Genomic DNA, 20,527 nt, shown 5'->3' with positions numbered 1-20,527 from the left:
AAAAGTAAAAGAATGGACCCACCAAATTACAGACTAATATCCTTAACATCAGTCTACTGCAGAATTCTTGAACCTGTTCTCTGTTCAAATATAATAAATTTACTCGAGATAGAAAAGCTTCTGTCAATGGTACAACATGGTTTTAGAAAGCACAGTTTCTGCGAAACCTAGATTGCCCTATTGTCACACAATATCACGCAAACTATGGATGAAGGGCACTGGAAATTTCCATATTCCTGGATTTTTGAAAAGCATTTGGTATATGCCCCACTGTAGACTTTTGCCGAAGGTACAAGTATATTGAATACGTTCCCAGATATATGAGTGACTGAAAGACGTCTTAAGTAACAGAACCCAGTATGTTGTCCATGATGGTGAGTGTTCATCAGAGAGTGTATGTCTGGATCTGATGGGTGCCTAACAGTGACGTCATCGGCACCCTTACACTTATGAAAACAAACGAATGTGGAGATGAACTAAACGTGTTGTACAGGTACATGCATGCACTCAAAATGACCACACAGTCACTCTGTATCACATGCACTCCCATATACACTAAAACTTATTAGGAGGGAAGAGAGCTAATCAATAAATTAAAGCACAGAGAAAACAAAACACAGAAGAACTAAAAGAAAAGCACAGGAAAATGTGACTGGCTGATTACTTACAAAAAACTAGGGTGAGCCAGCCACCCCTTGACACATTAATAACATCTCCCTAAATCTTGTTAAAAACATTGGACAAATCACAAAACTTTAAAACCCTAACTACATTTGTTTGACCATTACATAAAATAGGTGGCAGATCCACTGGCAAATCCGCCACAGTCCGCTGGTCGATAAATAAAATGCATTCCAATAATATGTGGCACACCGTGATCTGCCCGCCACAAGTACAACACAATGGAGGGTCCTCTCGCCAGAGTAAGAATCCATGTGTCATAGGGCTGTGGCCTATGCGAAGACGAGTAAGAAGGACCTCGTCTTGATGTGGCTGGAAGGAAGTACTCCATGGTCGAGTTGTGGGCTTGATGACATGGAGTTTGTTATCGGTCATTGCCAGTCACTCGCCTTCCCATCAAGACATGACTTGGTACCTCAACAGCAATCAGATAGCATGAGGGGGATAGAACACTGAAATACCAGAGGATCATGACACGTCTCCTTGGCTGCTTGATTCGCCCTTTCATTTCCCACAATTCTAATGTGCCCAGGGGGTACAAATGTTGGAGAGAGTGAAGAGTGCTCACAGAATCTTAGCAGACGAGAAGTCTAACACCGGGAGAACAACTCATCTGCTCCAGTGCTAGCAAGATCGCATATAATTCTGGAAGCAGTCTGACCTGACGAAACAATCTGGGAAAACGACAGAGCAACCAAGAGTGTTCCCCTAATTAGACCCCATCTGTAAAAACAGCTACTTGGTCATGGTACTCAGATAAAATATCAGAGATTATCACATTAAAAATGGAAGCACACAATCTAAAATCACTCTGGGCCTCTCGAGTAACCTCTCCGATGACATCACGATTGGCAAACGATTCCAATCCAGGTAGCGAAGCGTTCTCACATCGGACGATAGCTAGTGTGAACCATCCACTTCCAGTATTCCCTGTGCCATCATCCAAACTGAAATTCACTCGACATCCTCGGAAAAATATGGGTCCATTCAATATAACAGTTTGTGTGGTTCCATTTGTACCAAGTTTATTTTCAAGGCTTATTATGTGTTTGTAGCCAGGCATGCGGTGGCGGCGTTGACGATACATACGTCGACGAGGCATAGTGCTTCAATGCTGTTGCAGATGGAGCTCACAGCGGAATGATTCCGCTGGCCTGCACTGCCCGCTTATATAGCAAGCGAACGACCTTGGTTACGTAAGCGCTCCGATAAGGGACTTAGACTCCGCAGGCACCAGCAGGCGAGTGTTATCCCGGACGTGCATACTGGGTGTTCTAGGTATGCGCCGGCCTGGCGCCGAGCCAAGTGGGTTGCGTAACCAACAGGCTAAGCGCCCAGCAGGCAGTGCGGCACTATGCTTTGTTAATTTTTTCAATCTGTTGCATCCTTGAACACCCGATTCGAGATGTACCCCTGGATCTGGGGTCGCATTGGCTCCACACAGAGTGACTCCAGCACACGCTTCACATGGATCCCAAATGGCATCGTGGCTCGTGGATGGTTGGAAAACAGGCGTTCGAGAGGTGGACAAGCAACAGTACGGTGTGCGAGTAAAGTTGGAGTTGCAAGGAACTTACATGCCTGATGCACCATGAGGAGTTGGCGCCGAATGGTAAGTGGCAGCTCCCCCACCTCAGCACAGATGCTGATGCTAGGTATGGGATAGGTTTCGATAAGCATCCGTGGCCAGCCGAATCCTCTCATAATGGACAGCGTCAATGATCCACAAGTAATAGGGCCTCGTTGGCCCACACACCGTGCAACCATAGTCCAGCCGCGAATGCACAAAAGCTCAATAAAACTGAAGGGGATGTGCCCTGTCCACTCCCAAGGCCTGTGGCTAAGGCACTTGATGATGTTCATTGCCTGCAGGGTTCTGGATTTCCAGTTCTCTCAGGTGTAGTAACCATGGCATTGGGAGGCCCAGAAACCACGCTATGTTTCTAAAATGTATGATGGTGTCCCCCATATTCAAGGCGGGCAAATTAAAAAGACAATAGATGTGGTGCTGTTGATGGCCATGGCAAAGAAGGTAACACTTAAAACACTGCCCTCAGGAACACCATTCTCCTTGTCAAATCGATCAGACAGTGTGTCACCAACTCAGGTCCTAAAAATCTGCTGACACAGGAAAGACCACATGAAGATGGGGAGATGGCTATGAAAGCCCCATTGATGCAGTTGTGCGAGAATACAATCTCCATGTAGTATTGTATGCCTTACTTATATTGAAGAATATGCCAATACAGTGATGCTCACAGAGGAAAGCCTGCTGAATAGCTGCCACTAGAAGGGTCAGATTGTCGACAATGGATTGAAATCTTCGGCGTCCACACTGAGAGTGGCTAAGGATTTGTCTGGTCTCTAACAACCAGACCTAACCATGGTTAACCAATTACTCCAGGATCTTCCCTACACAGCTCGTTAAGGAGACACTTGGATATGTGCAGTCCTTTCCTGGTTTGAGGAGAGGGTTAAGAATTGTCTCCCTCCACAAGTTGGGGAAGTTGCCTGTATGCCATGTTAAATTAAAACATTCGAGGAGGATTTCCTTCGATACTGCTGACAAATGTCGAAGCATGCAGTACCGGATTTGGTTGTGATCGGGTGCAGTGTCACAAATCTCAGTCAGTGTCAATTCGAGCTCCCACATGGAGAAAGGGGAGTTGTAGGCTTCAGAACTGTTGGACCTGAAGTCCAACTTTTTCCTCTCTACAGTCGCACAATAGTGACGAAACACTGGATCCTGGCTTACAGTGGCAGTAGTTTGTGCAAAATGTTCATCCAGTGCCTGAGCAATGTCTCTGGGTGGTGTTTGGAGGCACTACTGCTATCGGTAAACGGCTGCGTTTACCGGAAATCCTCTGGATGGCTTCCCATACTTTTATAGAAGAAGTGGGGCGATTGATAGAGTCCAGGAATACTTGCCATGACCTTTTCTTTCTCCCTAATGACACATCGAGCCTTGGCCCTAGTGACTCTAAAGGCCCTACAGTTGTCTGCAGTCAGTTGGCATTTAAAATGTCTAAGATCTGCACACCTCTCCCAGATTGCAGAACGGCACTCCTCTGTCCACTCAGCTACTCATAACCTTCTAAGATGATCTGAGGACTGTGAGATGGAGATGTCAGCAGCACGATGGATCACTTGTGTGATGTTGTCCACCCATCCTTGGATGCTGTCACAGTGTTCGAACACAGCCAGCTGGCTGAAACACATCCAGTTAGCCCTGCTGACCATCAATTTTGGGGGCTCAACTGCAGGTGGTGAGCCATTTAGTAGGTGAAGGTGGACTGGGAAATGGTCACTGGAATGACGGTTGTAAATGACCTCCCACTGATCAGAGCCGGCGAGGGTGGGAGAATAGAAAGAGAGGTTGATGGCTGAGAATGACCCAGTAGCAGTACAGAAATGTGTGCGAGTGCCCGTGTTGAGGATGCATAACTCGTGTGACCTCAAGAGGCCCTCCAAAACCCGACACCGAGGGCAAGTATTGGTCGAGACCCACAGGACATGATGAGCATTGAAGTCTCCCAGGAGAAGGAATGGTCACAGGAGTTGTGCAATAAGATCCGTGAGAGCCTCAGAGCCTAGTGCATCTTGTGGAGGTAAATACAGTGAGCAAACAGTGATCCTCCAACACACATGAATTTGAACTGCAACTGCTTGCAGGTCAGTAGCCAAGGGGAGGGCAGAGGAGTGTTAGTGACAAACACTGTGGCACCTCTCTTGGCCGTTTTGGTCATCCTTTCGGTATAGCGTATATCCCTGTAGCTCAGGGACATCTTTAAAATGCGTTTCTTGTAAACAAAAGCACAAGGGATGTGCCTGTGCTAGGAGTTTCAGTTCCTCCACATGAGTCCTGAAACCATTCATGTTCCACTGTAGCATGGAAGCCATGTCATTGGTGCGGTTTTAATTTACCCCTATCCTTGGACCGGGGAGGTGAAGCACTTTAAGAGCAAGGGTGAGTGGAGGGGCTGCCTGGATCCAAGGCATCTAACTCCATGATATCCTCCTCATCAGTCAGATGGGAAAGAATGATGTCTGATGGCACTTGGGACAGTTTTTGACCCGAACGTTGTGAGCCTTTCCCTGCACCCTGTACCTTTGAGGATAAGGGGAAAGAGGGCACTGAGAGACACTCTGCTTTTCTTGTACCTTATGGATGCTTGCTGCAGAACTGTTGTTGGTCTTTCATTGTGCAGCTGCCTGGATTACTTTGTTCTTACTCTTTTTCCCTTGATATGTGCACGTGCAAGTACAAGTGCTTGTGGTGGATATAAGCACACTAGGCGTTGTCTGTGTAGAAGCGTCCGCCTTGAGAACAGGTCTCTGTGCCATGGAAGAATATGAGGTGGCAAAGACAGGGGGTTTCATGGCCTTATATTCTTTTTTGGCTTCGGCATAGGTGATCCGCGAAAACAGGGCAGAGTCGGCTCCAGACTGGGTGGTTCCCAAAGCAATTGATGCAGATTGCCAGAGACAGGCAGTCGGTCTCAGCTTCATGAGCAGCTTTACCACAGTTCCCACACATCACTTCACCTCCACAACTCATGGTTGTATGGCAGAAACACTGGCATTTATAGCACTGCATAGGATTAGAAATGTAAGGCCGAACATTAAGTAGAACGAGCTCCGCCATAAGATATTCGGGTAGTGTCGAAGAATTGAATGTGACAATGAAAGTGGCAGTCTTTTCAATTGCTCCATTATTCCTGCATGTTCATTGCTTCACATCGACTATTTCCTGGGGTGCCTGTTCTTGCTTCAGTTCTGCTATGTCCATGTCCACGATATCTCGGCATGTGACAACGCTCTCACTGGAGTTGAGAGAGGTGTGCATCTCAATAATGATATCATAGTAATCCAGTTTCTGCAATTTGTTAAGAAGGTCTACCTGCTTTGACCTGTTAGTTTCGACCAACATTAAGCCATTACGCAATCGTTTTACAGATTTTAATGTTCCAGCAAGATCTTATTGATATAAAAGGGGGACATTTTTTCAAATGTTCCCCTCCTTCCTCTTGATCACTACAAACACATTGTTATTCATGACTCCATGAGCCCTATTACTGCAGTCCAAAGTATTCTTCCTATCAGGACGACTAGCCTCTCTCATTCTTTCGGGCGAATGGGTGTGAATACTCTCAGGTGGTACACCCTTCCCACTGGGAGGAGAAGATGATGATTTCGAGAGTTCCACCTCGGCCCCACGAGCAGCTAGGGAAATAAGAGTCTACTCAGACAGAGCCCCATAACCCTGAGTAAGCCCTATACAATTGAGGTGCAGCAGGTTCCTCAGAGGGTGCCTGCTAATGACTGTTCCACCTCAACAGCCATGCATCCCATCAACACACAGCACACCTTGAGATTGAGGGTTTTTTTTATAGAGGTTTATCCCGTCCTCACAATCCAGCTGGTCAAGCCAAGATCCCTGTTCCCTGAGACACACAATGTTCCACTGCCGCACAACACAGTGGTTGCTGAAGCATGCCCAGGGTTTACGGTGGCAGGGGATCGGCGGCGCTTACCAGTCCCCAGCTCAGGAACCCCAGGGTCACCAAGCCCGTACCCAGCAAATCAATGTTGAGCCCCTGAGGATATGTTCATCAGAGACAAGAGTATCTTCAGGAGTGCCTAGGGAAGTGTGATAGGACCAGTCTTATTCTCTGTATGCATAAATTATATGATCAACAGGGTGGACAGCAATCTGCGGTTGTTTGATGATGATGCTGTGGTGTACAGGAAGGTGTGAAAGTTGAGTGACTTTAGGAGGGTACAAGAAAAGTAGATAAAATTTGTAGTTGGTGTGGCGAATGGCAGCTAGCTCTAAAAGTGAAAATGCACGTTATTGCAGATGAGTAGGAAAAACAAACCTGTAATGTTCAAATACAGCATTAGAAGTGTGCTGCTTGACGGTCACGATGATTAACTATCTAAGCATAGTGTTGCGGAACAATATGAAATGGAATGAGCATGTGAGGATTGTGGTATGGAAGGAGAATGGTCAGCTTCAGTTTACTGGAAAAATTTTAGGGAAGTGTGGTTCATCTTTACAGGTGATCACATATAGAACACTAGTGCGACCTGTTCTTGAGTACTGCCCGAGTGTTTGGGATCCACATCAGGTAAGACTGAAGGAAGACATGAAAGCAAATCAGAGGCAGGCTGCTAGATTTGTTACTGGTAGGTTCAAACAGCATGCAAGTACTATGGGAATGCTTTGGGAACTCAAATGGAAATCCTTGAGGGAAGGCGATTTCATTTCAAGGATCACTATTGAGAAAATGTAGAGAATTAGTATTTGAAGCCGATTGCAGAATGATTCTAGTGCTGCCAACATATACAGACCACAAAGATAAAAGAAATTAGAGCTTGTATGGAGGAATACAGTCAGTCATTTTTCCCTCACTCCATTTGCAGGAAAGGAAATGACTAGAAGTGGTACAGGGTACCCTTTGTCATTCTCCATACAGTGGCTTGCAAAGTACGTATGTAGAAACAGATGTAAATTAATTAGCTAATAACTAACGTATCAAGATCTGATTGAATACCTGAGCAGCCTTTTTCAGATTGTACATCATTATAGATAACTGCTTCATTTGTGAATAGTATCAGGTTACTACTAACACTGCCTGCCGAGTCATTAAGACACCACATGAAGAGCAATAATCCCAACACACTTCTCCAGGTCAAGCCTGTTATTGCTACTACATCTGTCAGATAACAACTAGCTGTGTCATCAATAACAGGAAATTCTCAATCCAATCACAAAGTTTGTTGTTTCATTAATATGCATAGGTGTGGGGCTGAATCAAGAGCTTTTCAGAATTTAAGAAATACTGCCTCCATCTGACAGCCTTGATCCATCACTTTTAGGATATTATATGAGGAAAGCAAGAGATTGGTTTCACATGGCTGAAACTTGGTGGTTGGCACGGAGGTGGTCACTCTGTTCGAGACATCTCATTACATCTGACCACAGAGTATGTTACATGAGTCTACAACAGATTTCCACCAAACACATTGTACCTTACTTCTTCCACACGTCTCGTAGATAGGAGGTGACATGTGCTTCCTTTCAACTACTGAGCCAAGTTCTTTGTTCAAGATCTCTGAAGTATATTCTCATTAGAAGAGTAGCTAACTCAGATGAAAATTCTGTATAGAATATAATAGGGATTCAATGGGTCCTGGGATTTTGTTCAGTTTTAGTGATTTCAGCTCTTCCTTAATGCCACTGACGTTAACTAATATCTATATCATTCATCCTTGCAATAGTACAAGAACTGGACAGTACTCCGGGAGTTTCCTTTGTAAAGGAACATTTGAAAACTGAGTGCAGAATTTCTGCTTTTTCTTTGTTACAGTCAATTCCAGCTCATGTATTTTCTACGAGTGTCAGGACACTAACTTTGCTGCCATTGATAACCTTTACACATCACCAGAATATCTTACTGAGCGAGGTGGTGCAGTGGTTAGCAATCCGGATTCACGTTCGGGAGGACGAAGGTTCAATCTTGCGTCCAGCAATCCTGATTTAGGTTTTCTGTGATTTCCCTAAATCGCTTCAGGCAAATGCCGGTATGGTTCCTTTGAAAGGGCGCGGCCGATTTCCTTCCCTAATCCGATGAGACCGATGACCTTGCAGTTTGGTCTCCTCCACAGATCTCCCCCACCCCCCAACCCCTCCTGTCACAAATTTCTTTGGGTTTTATGAGAGATGTTTTGATAAGATACTGCTACAGTTGGCACTGAAAGCTTCATGCAGTGCCCTTTTGACAGCCAAATACATTTTCCTTAACATCTCTCTATCTACAATCCTATGTTTTGTTTTACATCTCTTGTACACAATTCAGTGTGTCTTTATGCCTTTTTTTATCTATCCAATGATAGATCAATTATTCTTCTGAATAATAAAGCATCTACATTTTTCCATTCTTCATTGAGATACAACACAATTACTTGTTTTAGTTTCCCTTTGTAGGCTGGTTATCACTGTTGCTACAGCTGTTCCGAGGTAAATGATACCGCTTTCAAAGTGAATATCTTCAAAGAGATCAGGACTATTTGTTGCCATTTGATTTAGTTTATTTCCATCATGAGTAGGCTTCTGAACTACTTCGCCAGAGGTCTTGTCACACTTACCTCTTACAGAACTGTAATTTAATGGTTCTGATAACAACATAGTTGAATGACATAATAGATTATAAATAAAATGAAATGGAAGTGGGTGGAAAGTATGGTAGATACACTAAGGAATTTCTTTGCTAGGTGTCAAGAAATAAGTAAAGAGCAAGAACACAACCTAAGAGCAGATGGGTAGATGACAGGAAGCACGAGTAAGCAACATTAACTTGTATAAGTGAAATATCTGACAAACCTGCTATTGCCCAGGTATTAATTTTACCAGTTTTCTATTAGAACAAGAAATAAACTGTGTTTGTACTGTAATACCCAAAAAATTTCCATTTCCATGTATTCAAGAAAACATCTTTCAAATTGTAAAATAGTTGTACAAAGAAATATAAATAATGTACAAATGTATAACTACAGCCGTTTTGCATGTCTACAATTCAATTTTGTAAACGTCTCTATGGCAATGCCTTTTCATACCTTTAAACAAAGCTATTGTTTTCCCCTGCACCTGTTTGCACTTCCCAGTTGAAAGCTGTCAAAAACGCTGACAGGCATCAGGGATTTCCTTAAGTTGAACTGACTGTACGAGTGTCTTAGTAGTACAGAATACATGTATTAAAACTTCCAAGTGTGATGTGACAGTTTTTCACACATCTAATAGTTTATGAGGTCTTATCTCCTGAACTACGATAAGTAGGTTGTTTGGTTGGTTTGTGGTATAAAGGGCCCAAACTACAGGGTCATCAGTCCCTTTTTCCTGACAAAAGCAAGGCTCAAGGTACAAAAACACCCAACACCACACCAAAAAAGAAAACGAATGGAATGAACAAAAATGGGGAAAACATACTCTACAAGGAAAAGTAGGAGAAGGTATTAAAACCATAGAGCAGATGGTCTGGGCTGGCTGATCACAATAATAAAAGAGGACGAGCCAGCCACTCTGCAACTCATTAAAATATCCACCCCAAAAAGACAAGGTGAGGTGAACACAAGTAGGGAAAAGATGACCACCAAGACAAACAAATGCAAAGAAAGTGCGACAGAGTTAAAATGTAGAGAGGTTGATGGCCTCGGAGAGAAGACTAAATGCCCACCCTTAGATGGTATGTAAAAAAACATATTCAAACTAAATCTGCTGTTGAGGCATTGTCAACCAACACTGATGGTAGGGTGCAGGGAAGGTTAAAAGTCCGCCGCAGAGCGGCTAAAAGTGGGCAATCCAGTACAAAGTGGACGACAGTCATATGTGAGCCACAGTGACACTGAGGTGGGTCCTCATGAAGGAGGAGGTAGCCATGTGTTAGCCACGTATGGCCAGTGTGGAGATGGCAGAGAACCACAGAGTCCCTGCGAGAGGCCTGCATGGAAGTCTTCCACACATTCGTAGTCTCCTTAAGGGCACGCAGTTTGTTGTTTGTACTGAGATTATGCCATTCTGTCTCCCAAAGCTGAAAAACCTTGTAGCATAATAACTATCGCAGGTCAGTTACAGGGATGCCGATCTCCAGAAGAGGTTTCCATATAGCCTGTTTGGCCAGCCTGTCGGCAAGTTCATTTCCTGGGATTCCGATGTGGCCTGGGGTCCACACAAACACCACGGAACAACTGGACCATTCCTGGGCATAGATGGACTCCTGGATGGTTGCTACCAAAGGATGGCGGGGGTAGCAATGGTTGGTAGCTTGTAGGCTGCTTAAGGAGTCAGTACAGAGGAGAAACGACTCACCAGGGCATGAGCGGATGCACTCAAGAGCACGAGAAATGGTCACCAGCTCTGCAATGAAAACACTGCAGCCATCTGGCAAGGAGTGCTGTTCAATATGTCCTCCACGAACATACATGAAGCCAACATGACCATCAGCCATCGAGCCATCAGTGTAAACCACTTCATGGTCCCGGTACATGTCAAAAAGTGACAGCAGACAGCCGCGGGGTTAACTGAGTCCTTAGGACCATGTGAAAGGTCCAGGCAAAGCTTCGGCCTAGGTGTACACCACGGCTGTGTACGTGTATGGATCTCAAGTATGGGTGGTAAAGGGAAGGACTCCAGTTTGGAGAGAAGGGATTGCACACCAACCACAATCGTGAGCCCTGACCTGAGCTGCCGATGCAGGAGTTGAACTGCTGCAGGTGGGAAAAGGAGACAGTAATTTGCATGCTCAGGAGAACTACGAATGTGTGCAATGTAACTGGCGAGCAGTTGTGCATGTCAGATCTGCAGTGGAGGGACTCCGGCCTCCATCAGGACACTGGTCACCGGACTTGTTCTAAAAGCTCCCGTGGCTAGGCGAACGTGACAGAGGTGTACTGGGTCGAGGAAACACAATGCTGAGGGCGCCGCAGAATCGTAAACCAGACTCCAATAGTCAAGGTGGGAATGGTGGTGGTTGTTGGGATGTTTAAGGGGGACTAAACAGCGAAGGTCATCAGTCCCCCATTCCAAAATCAGGCGAGCCGAAAAATCTACGGAGCAGGTAAAAACCAAAGGGGGAGGAGACGTCCCCCCAGGCGCTAAAAGAACACAAATGCAGCAACAAACACTACAGACAAGAACAGGACAGAGGAACACCAGACAGAAAGAAACAGACGAAAGGAGGATGGCCGGAGACTGGTTGACTGACCACGAAAAAAAAAAAAAGGGAAAGAGTCAACCATCTGACGGCACACCAGAACAGCAACAGACACAAGGACAAAAGACACAGAAAGGGAAAGGCGCAGGACTTCCCTAAATCGAACCATAAAAAGGACTACTACGGATAAAATGTAAAACATTGTCAGCCATGGAGGCATCGTCGGATAAAACCAAAGCCAAAGTGCCCGGGAGATTAAGAGATTGCCGGAGTGTGCGCAGTCAAGGACACTCCAGCAAAATGTGGCCGACCGTCAGCCGGGACCCACGCTGACACAGGGGGGGATCCTCCTGACGCAACAGATGGCCGTGCGTCAGGTACGTATGGCCGATGCGCAGCCGACACAGGACCACTGAGTCCCTGCGAGAAGCCCGCAGGGAGGAATGCCACACAGCGGTCGTCTCCTTGACAGCCCGCAGTTTATTCGAGGCTGTCATGCCACGCCACTCAGCTGCCCACATCCCAAGCACCTTACGGCGTAACACCAGCTGCTGGTCGCGAGCCGTAAGGCCGATCTCCAAAGCTGGGGCGTCTATCGCCCCTTTGGCCAGCCTGTAAACACGTTCGTTCCCCGGGATGCCAACGTGACCTGGCGTCCAAACAAAAACCACCGAATGACCAGAGTGGGTAATGGTGGAAACAGACTCCCGAATAGAGGACACCAGAGGAGAAGAGGGATAGCAGCAGTCGATGGCCTGGATGCTGCTCAGGGAGTCACTGCAGATGACGATGGACGCACCTGAGCAGGAACGCATATGCTCAAGAGCGCGCAAGATGGCCACCAGCTCTGCAGTAAAAACACTACAGCCAGCTGGCAAGGAGCGCTGTTCAACATGGGCAGCGTGAGCAAAAGCGTAGGCAGTGCGACCATCAACCAGGGAACCATCAGTGTAGACAGGCTCACAGCCCGGAAATGAGGCGAGGAGCGCAAGAAAATGGCGACGGAGGGCCACAGGCGGAACCGAGTCCTTAGGTCCCTGTGCCAAATCCAGACGGACGGACGGCCAGGAAAAACACCAGGGAGGCGTAGGTGTATGGACCCGGAAGGGAGGCAGAAGAGGGAATGACCCCAGTTCTGACAGCAGGGACTGGACACGGACAGCTATGGAAAGCCCAGACCGAGGTCGCCGTTCGGGCAGATGGAGGACCATAGCAGGGAAAAGCAGGCGACGATTGGGATGGTCGGGCGAGCAATGAACGTGGACAGCATAGTCGGCGAGCAGACGATGGCGGCGAATCCGCAGCGGGGGAACCCCGGCCTCCACCAGTAGACTATCCACGGGGCTGGTGCGAAAAGCGCCAGTTGCAAGCCGAACCCCACAGTGGTGTATGGGGTCTAACAACTTCAACACTGAGGGGGACGCAGACCCATAGGCCAGGCTCCCATAATCAAGCCGGGACTGCACAAGGGCTCTGTACAACCGCAGCAGCGTGCAGCGACTGGCACCCCAAGACGTGTGGCTAAGGCAGCGGAGGGCGTTGAGGTGCCGCCAGCATTTTTGCTTCAGCTGAGTAACATGGGGAACCCATGTGAGCTGGGCATCAAACACGAGTCCCAAAAAGCGGCAAGTGTCCACCACTTCAAGCAGGTGGCCGTCGAGGTAAAGTGCAGGATGAGGGTGGACCATACGACGCCTGCAGAAGTGCATAACTCGAGTCTTGGCAGCAGAGAACTGAAAACCATGAGTCAGAGCCCATGATGCTGCCTTGCGAACGGCGACTTGCAGCCTGCGTTCGGCGACTCCCGTAGTCGTGGAGCTAAATGAGATGCAGAAGTCGTCGGCATACAAAGAAGGAGACACCGACGACCCCACAGCTGCAGCCAGACCATTAATGGCCACTAAAAATAAGGAGACGCTCAACACCGAGCCCTGCGGGACCCCATTTTCCTGTGTATAAGAGGAACTAGAGGTGGCACCGACTTGCACCCGGAAAGAGCGGCGCAATAAAAAGCTTTGAAGAAAAGCCGGGAGCCGACCACGAAGACCCCACTCATACAACGTGGCGAGGATGTGATGCCTCCATGTGGTGTCATACGCCTTCCGCAGATCGAAAAATACAGCAACGAGATGCTGACGTCGGGCAAAAGCCGTACGGACAGCAGATTCCAGCCGCACCAAATTGTCCACTGCAGACCGGCCCCGACGGAAGCCACCCTGGGATGGAGCGAGGAGACCGCGCGACTCAAGGACCCAACACAAACGCCGCCCCACCATACGTTCGAGCAATTTGCACAAAACGTTGGTGAGGGTAATGGGACGATAGCTGTCCACCGCCAGTGGGTCCGCACCGGGCTTCAAGATGGGGACAATAACACCCTCTCGCCATTGCGACGGGAACACGTCTTCGCTCCAAATGCGATTAAATATCGCGAGAATGTGTCTCTGGCAGTCCCTGGAGAGATGCTTCAGCATCTGCGCGTGGATGCAGTCTGGGCCTGGTGCTGTATCAGGGCAATCGGCGAGGGCAGCGAGGAATTCCCTCTCGCTGAAAGGAGCATTGTATGTTTCAGAACGACGCGTGTGGAATGAGAACGGCGTCCGCTCGGCTCGCTCCTTTAGAGAGCGAAAGGCGCGGGGATAGGATGCAGTCGCAGAGCTCTGAGCAAAGTGCGCGGCAAGCCGTTCAGCAATGGCGGCAGCGTCCGTGCAGACAGCGCCATCCAAGGAGAGCCCAGGGACACCCATAGGGGTCTGGTATCCATAAATCCGCCGGATACGGGACCACACGAGTGAGGGGGAGACATGGGAGCCCAAGGATGAGACATACCTCTCCCAGCACTCCTGCTTACGCCGTGCAATAAGACGACGGGCGAAGGCACGGAGCCTCTTAAAGGCGATGAGGGTCTCGAGAGACGGGTGCCGCCTATGATGCTGGAGAGCCCGCCGACGGTCGCGAATAGCCTCAGCAATCTCCGGCGACCACCAGGGTACAGCCTTCCTCCGAGGGAGGCCAGAAGATCGGGGGATAGCAGCCTCGGCCGCTGAAATGATGGACGTGGTTAGAACACGGACCACCTCGTCAATGTCACCCTGTGGGGGAGACTCAATGGCTGCAGCAAAAGTAAAAGCCGGCCAGTCTGCCCTGTGGAGAGCCCAGTGGGGCAGGCGCCCAGAAGAACGACTCTGGGGTAGTGACAAACAGATGGGAAAATGGTCACTACAGCGCAGGTCAGGGTGCACCCTCCAGTGGAGGGATGGGACAAGTCCGGGGCTGCAAAGAGAGAGATCGATGGCCGAGAACGAGCCATGGGCAACACTGAAATGCGTGGGAGTACCGGTGTTCAAGAGGCTAAGGTCGAGCTGAGCCAACAAATGCTCCACGGCCCGACCGCGGTCATCAGAGACAGTCCCACCCCATAGAGGGTTGTGGGCATTGAAATCGCCCAGAAGCAGCAATGGTGGCGGGAGTTGAGCCAGCAGCGCAGCCAAGACATGTCGGGGGAGCTCCCCATCCGGAGGAATGTAAACAGAGCAAATAGTAATAGCCGGCGAGAGCTCAACCCTGGCAGCAACTGCCTCTAAAGGCGTCTGAAGGGGTACTGGCAAACTACAGACAGAGTGGTGAACAAAGAGGCAAACCCCACCTGACGCTCGTTGACAGGCAGCACGGTTCTTATAGTATCCCCGATAACCGCGAAGGGCGGGGGTCCGCAGTGCAGGAAACCAAGTTTCCTGCAGAGCAATGCAGAGAACAGGGGAATCACTCAGAAGCATCCGGAGCTCAGGCAGGTGGCGGAAATAACTGCCGCAGTTCCATTGGAGAATGGAAGCAAGAAGGGACTGGGAGGGTGTGAATGCGACTAAGAGGCAGACAGCGCTTCAGAGCCAACTGCCGCCACTGGGGGAGAGTCAGCTGAGTCCATAGGAGAGGCCCCCAAGGGTTCCGTGAGGGCGAGATCCGTGGCAGAGGCGAGGATCTCCACCTCATCCCCGGAGCCAGGACTATGTACTGCAGGCGGTGCTGAAACCGCCGGAACGTCCTTCTTGGACACATGTCGTTCCTTCTTCTCACGTCGGCCCTTAGGGTGAGAGGGCTGGGAGAGCTTCTCTGAAGGAGCGTCAGAGGCTGACGACGACGCAGAAGCCCTACGACCAACAGGTGGCGGAACCTTCAGCCACTGGCTGACATCTGGCTGGGAAGGAGAAGAAACGGAGGAAGGGAGAGCCCCGAGGGACCCCTTCCGTGAGAGAGGAACCGGCGGAGGCAACGCCGGCGGAGAAGGAGGGGGAGGAATCGAGCCTCCCAGTTGTGGAGCAGATGTCACTCCCGAAGTAAGCTTGGGGGGAGCGACAGAAGAGGGTTTGCCCCCAACTGCTAAGGGGGCAACAGAGGAAGGCTTGCCCCCAGACACGAGGGGGGCAGACAGAGATACACGGCCCTGAGGGCCCACTGAAGGCGGCACAGATGAGGCGACAACCGTCGCTCGCGTGGGCGACGAAAACGTGGCTGCAGCATAAGATGGTCGAAGGGAAGCAGGATACAACCTTTCATATTTCAGTTTTGCCTCTCGATAAGTAAGCCGGTCCAGGGTCTTAAATTCCATGATCTTCCACTCCTTATGAAGAACGGGGCAATCTGGCGAGCATGGAGAGTGGTGCTCCCCACAGTTGACACATACAGGCGGAGGCGCACATGGAGAATCGGGATGAGAGGGGCGTCCGCAATCTCGACATGTAGCGCTGGATGGGCAATGGGAGGACATATGCCCAAACTTCCAGCACTGGAAGCACCGCATCGGGGGAGGGACGTATGGCTTCACGTCGCAACGGTAAACCATTACCTTGACCTTCTCGGGCAAGACATCACCCTCGAAGGCCAAGATAAAGGCACCGGTGGCCACCCTGTTAGCCTTGGGCCCTCTATGCACACGACGGACAAAATGGACGCCACGTCGTTCCAAGTCGGCTCTCAGCTCGTCATCGGATTGTAACAAGAGGTCACGATGGTAAATAATCCCCTGGACCATATTTAAGCTACTGTGGGGAGTGACGGTAACAGGGACGTCACCCAGCTTATCGCACAAGAGCAACGCTCGTGACTGGGCTGGGGAGGACGTCTTGAGGAGGATGGACCCATTCCTCATTTTAGACAACCCCGCCACTTCCCCAAACTTATCCTCCAGGTGTTCCACAAAAAACAGAGGCTTTGTCATAAGAAAGGAGTCACCATCAGTCCTGCTGCAGACAAGGTATTGCGGTACATAAGGCTCCCGCTTGGCACTAGATCGGCGTCCCTCCCATGGCGCAGCCAACGAGGGGAACGACTGAGGGTCATATTGTGCAGCATCAAAGTCGACTCTACCACGCTTAGAGACGCTGGTGGCCGAGCGACCACCAGCTTGGTGTGATTTATTGCGCTTCATTGCGCCGCATCCGCCCAGATGCCACCTACTCTGAACGAGGGCTCTCCCCAAGGGCGCCACCCAGCCAAAGCAACGGGTACCTGGCCGATATCCCGTTGCCCGGAGTCCCCGTGCCCCAGACAAGATGGGCACATACTCCTTGGCATGCATGGGGAGGAAACAGCTCTGGCATCTGTAGTGCGATCCCTGCGTGGTCAGGGGGCTACCACCAAGAGGGTACATGACGACCCCACCACAACGGACTGGCTACCGTGCTGGATTTTAGGTGTTGAAAGGGTCCACAGTTGTCGTAGGCGCTAAGAAGAAGAGTGCGCACAAGGCGAGAAGGAGACAACCCAGAAGATGTTGGGCGTAGTCCCCCCCCCCCCCCCCCCCCCACACACACGACAATAGGTAACATGCAAGATGGTGGAGCATGAGGGACCAATAGAAAAACACCACGTAAGGTGTCCTTCCCCAAATGGCACGCACTAACAACGGAAATTTGGAAATAAAAGGAGGTCAAACCCAAGAGGGGACCATCACAGAAGGCCGAAACGTTTGAGACTCCTTTTAGTCGCCTCTTACGACAGGCAGGAATACCGCGGGCCTATTCTAACCCCCGAACCCGCAGGGGGACAAGGTGGGAATGAACAAGGGCTCTGTACAGCGGCAGCAGTGTACAGCAATCTGCACCCTAGTTGGTGTTGTTCATACAGCAGAGAGCATTGCAGTGCTGCCAGCATTCTCGCGTAAGCTGATGAAGGTGAGGCAGCCAAGTCAATCAGGCATCGAAAACCAGTCCTAAGAATCAAAACGTCCCCACTACAGTGAGTGGATTGTCATTAAGATAAAGTTCAGGTTCCAGATGAACAGTATGATGCCAACATAAGTGCACGACACACGACTTTGTGGCTGAAAACTGGAATATGTGGGCTCGAGCTCATGATTGTGCCTTGTGAATGGCTCCCCGTAGGCGCAGTTTGGCAGCACCAGTACTGGAGGAGCAATACGAAATGCATAAGTCACCTGCATACAGAGAAGGGGAGATCAACGGCCCTACAGCTGCTACTAGGCCGTAGATGGACACTAAAAATAGAGATACACTCAATACAGAACACTGCAGAATGTCATTCTCCTGAATACGAGGGGGGGGGGGGGGGTACTATGGGAGGCACCAACTTGGACACGGAAAGTATGGAGCAACAGGAAGTTTCGGATAAAAATTGGGAGCAGGCCCCACAGACAATGTGGCAAGGATATGATGTCGCCAGTTCATGTCGTATGCAAAGCAAAAGACAGCAACCAGATGTTGGCATCTGGAAAAGGCTGTTCAAATGGCAGACTTGAGGGACACAAGATTATCAGTGGTAGAGCGGCCTTGGCAGATGCCGCCCTGACATGGAGCTACAAAGACAAGACTAGATTACTTACACTCTGCACACACCCATCTAAGCAGTCATTCTACATGTGCTTCCATCACAAATCAAACAGGTGGGAACTCTAACAGATGCTTCTGTTTGAAGAACCCTTCGCCACACACTTCACAGTGGTTTGCAGATTATGAAATTATATGTAGAGTTAGTGTGACTAATTTAAATTTTATGAAGTCATTTCATTTCTGAGGAGTAGTAAACAAGATATACCCGAGTAGAAATAATGCAGGGAAGTATTGTTTGTACCTGGACTATCGTTTGGATTGGAAGATGTGGTTAATTATGAAACAAAAAGTTGAGGATGGGGCACACAACAATTACTTAGGCCTACAGCAGGCACTTCACCATGGGTTCTCGGCATAATTGGATAAGTTAGTAGTTGTTCTGAGAATGGGCAGATACTACAGCAAGATTGATGCACAATATGTACCCGTCAGGCAACTGCAATGTCAAATACTATACTAACATAGCATCCATACTAAAAACATGGTATTTACAAACTACATACACATATAAAAATAGTTGAAGAACTCCAGGAAAGGAGGAAACGATGTTATTGCCGGACTGTACATTTGGCTCATCATTCGCATACAGCATTTTACAGTCTGATAACAAACCTGTGCGACAGAAAATGTTTCCATGGAATCCTATAGTTCAGTTGTTTACATAAGCATGATGAGATTTTTTATGATTATCATAATATTTGAATCACCTCACATAAATGACACTTGTGAATTCTACAAAACCTAGACGTGACTGTTCTTAAATACATAATTCATTGGATCTTTTGACAGTCAGCTTCATCAGTTGTTAAACTTGCACCGGTACCTATAATAATGTGGTTATATAGAAATTCTTGCAGTTTGTTAACATATTTGACTGTGTTTAAGGTATACTACTGCTTGCTTCAGTTCCATTGTTATACTAATGGACATCCCGTGAATTCAGTATAAAATTAAAAAAAATAAATAAATAAACACAGAAATGTTAATTTTGTTTGTGATTAGGGCTAGGCCTAAATTATTCTGACAGGGATACAGTAGAACTTGCAATTAATGTACATTCCCGTCATTAAAGACTGATTTCGTTACTTTAGTAATATGGACTGCGATCTCAGAATATAATGACAAGATATGTCGTGTTACCAGTCCTTCCAAGTAATAACATGCATAAATAAACCAGTCACATTAAACTCATAATTTACAGGTAGTAGTTTCATGCATCACGCAAGATTTGCTTGGACGTGACAAGCAATTGTCCCGTGGCAACTATTGATATGAGTTTACTGTGGCGGAAAACGTGACACTATGTAATTGCAAAACTTTATGAAAGTAGTGGCTGCTCTAGAACTCGTAAACACTTCCTTGCACCCCCAACAGGTAAAACGAAGTAAACAAATCAATCAGTTAAAACAGGAAACCACTAACTTCAATTCCAAAGCAGGCACTTCTACAGGAAAAATCGAGGAATGGATCTCCCTGCGTAGAGCGTCAACAGACAAACATGTTAATAACTTACAAGATGAATTACAACACTCTCAGAGGCGACTTACTTTAACTACCTCCATAACTTCGGTTTTTCAACATTGTCGCCAACACCTAAACCACTCGTTATATGAGTAGTGCGGAAATGCATCGTAGTAATCATAATGCTCTGTAATTATTAAACCAGCTAACACAACAGAGTGAAGAACTCTCCATAAATATGTAAATTGCCAAATTGCGCATGGCAGAATATCTGTATTAGAGTTCAGCGAACAGTTCACGATTGGTCACAGAGTATTAATAAAACTCTGCATGTTTCTATTTAGCCCATCACTTAAATTACGTGTGAATATTATGTTGTACAAGCAGCTATGTATTTCTCAGTAAAAATTCTTGCTCTTTTTGTGATTCATAGTACATCCTTCCTTGTTATCATATGACGGTGCGTCACGCGTTTGGAGCTACTTCCTGCTGTTGGCAGCAAACAGCGAATATTGTGTTGAGTGCTGCTGAATAGCTGTCAAGAGCTCAACGAAGTTAAGCTTTAAATAAACTGTCGTGGAAAGTACATTCTTACATCTCTAATTAGGATTAAGGTAAGTTATGCTTATGAGTATTCATCCTTTATTGTTATTCAAGATCAGAAAAAGTTGTCGTTGTTCGTTACTTATCACTTTGTTGTTAATTGCACTCGCCTATAGAATACAATTTCTGAATTGACATCGGAGATTTGTGTTTATTTCTCGATAATGAAGGGAATAGCGAAAGTCGCTGTGTCACCACTCTTTCTTTGAATCTTGAGTGTAACTA

At 47.9% G+C, this 20,527-nt stretch overlaps 2 protein-coding genes across 6 annotated transcripts in view; one reads left to right on the top strand and one right to left on the bottom strand.

The window, feature by feature from the left end:
- LOC124795093 (josephin-1) overlaps positions 1 to 20,161 on the bottom strand; it is a 58,172-nt gene extending 38,011 nt beyond the window's left edge. For 2 of the 5 annotated variants that reach the window (XM_047258954.1, XM_047258929.1), the window contains exon 1: positions 19,786 to 20,161. Coding sequence is in view for 1 of the 5 variants with exons in the window: in XM_047258929.1 (XP_047114885.1) it covers positions 19,786 to 19,800 (15 nt within the window). In the remaining 4 variants the exon portion in view is untranslated. Of the gene's footprint in view, positions 1 to 19,660 lie in introns of all 5 variants that reach the window. The other 3 variants (XM_047258936.1, XM_047258963.1, XM_047258946.1) reach the window with 3 other exon arrangements.
- Positions 19,949 to 20,527, top strand: part of LOC124795087 (syntenin-1-like) — a 48,246-nt gene continuing 47,667 nt past the window's right edge. The window contains exon 1 of the mRNA XM_047258916.1: positions 19,949 to 20,313. The gene's annotated coding sequence lies outside the window, so the exon portion shown is untranslated. The remainder of the gene's footprint in view (positions 20,314 to 20,527) is intronic.

Source organism: Schistocerca piceifrons, chromosome 1 (genome assembly GCF_021461385.2).
Source record: "Schistocerca piceifrons isolate TAMUIC-IGC-003096 chromosome 1, iqSchPice1.1, whole genome shotgun sequence".
Classification (NCBI taxonomy): Eukaryota; Metazoa; Arthropoda; class Insecta; order Orthoptera; family Acrididae; genus Schistocerca; species Schistocerca piceifrons.
The sequence above is the reverse complement of the archived record's forward strand: the minus strand, read 5'-3'. Positions and strand labels throughout refer to the sequence as shown.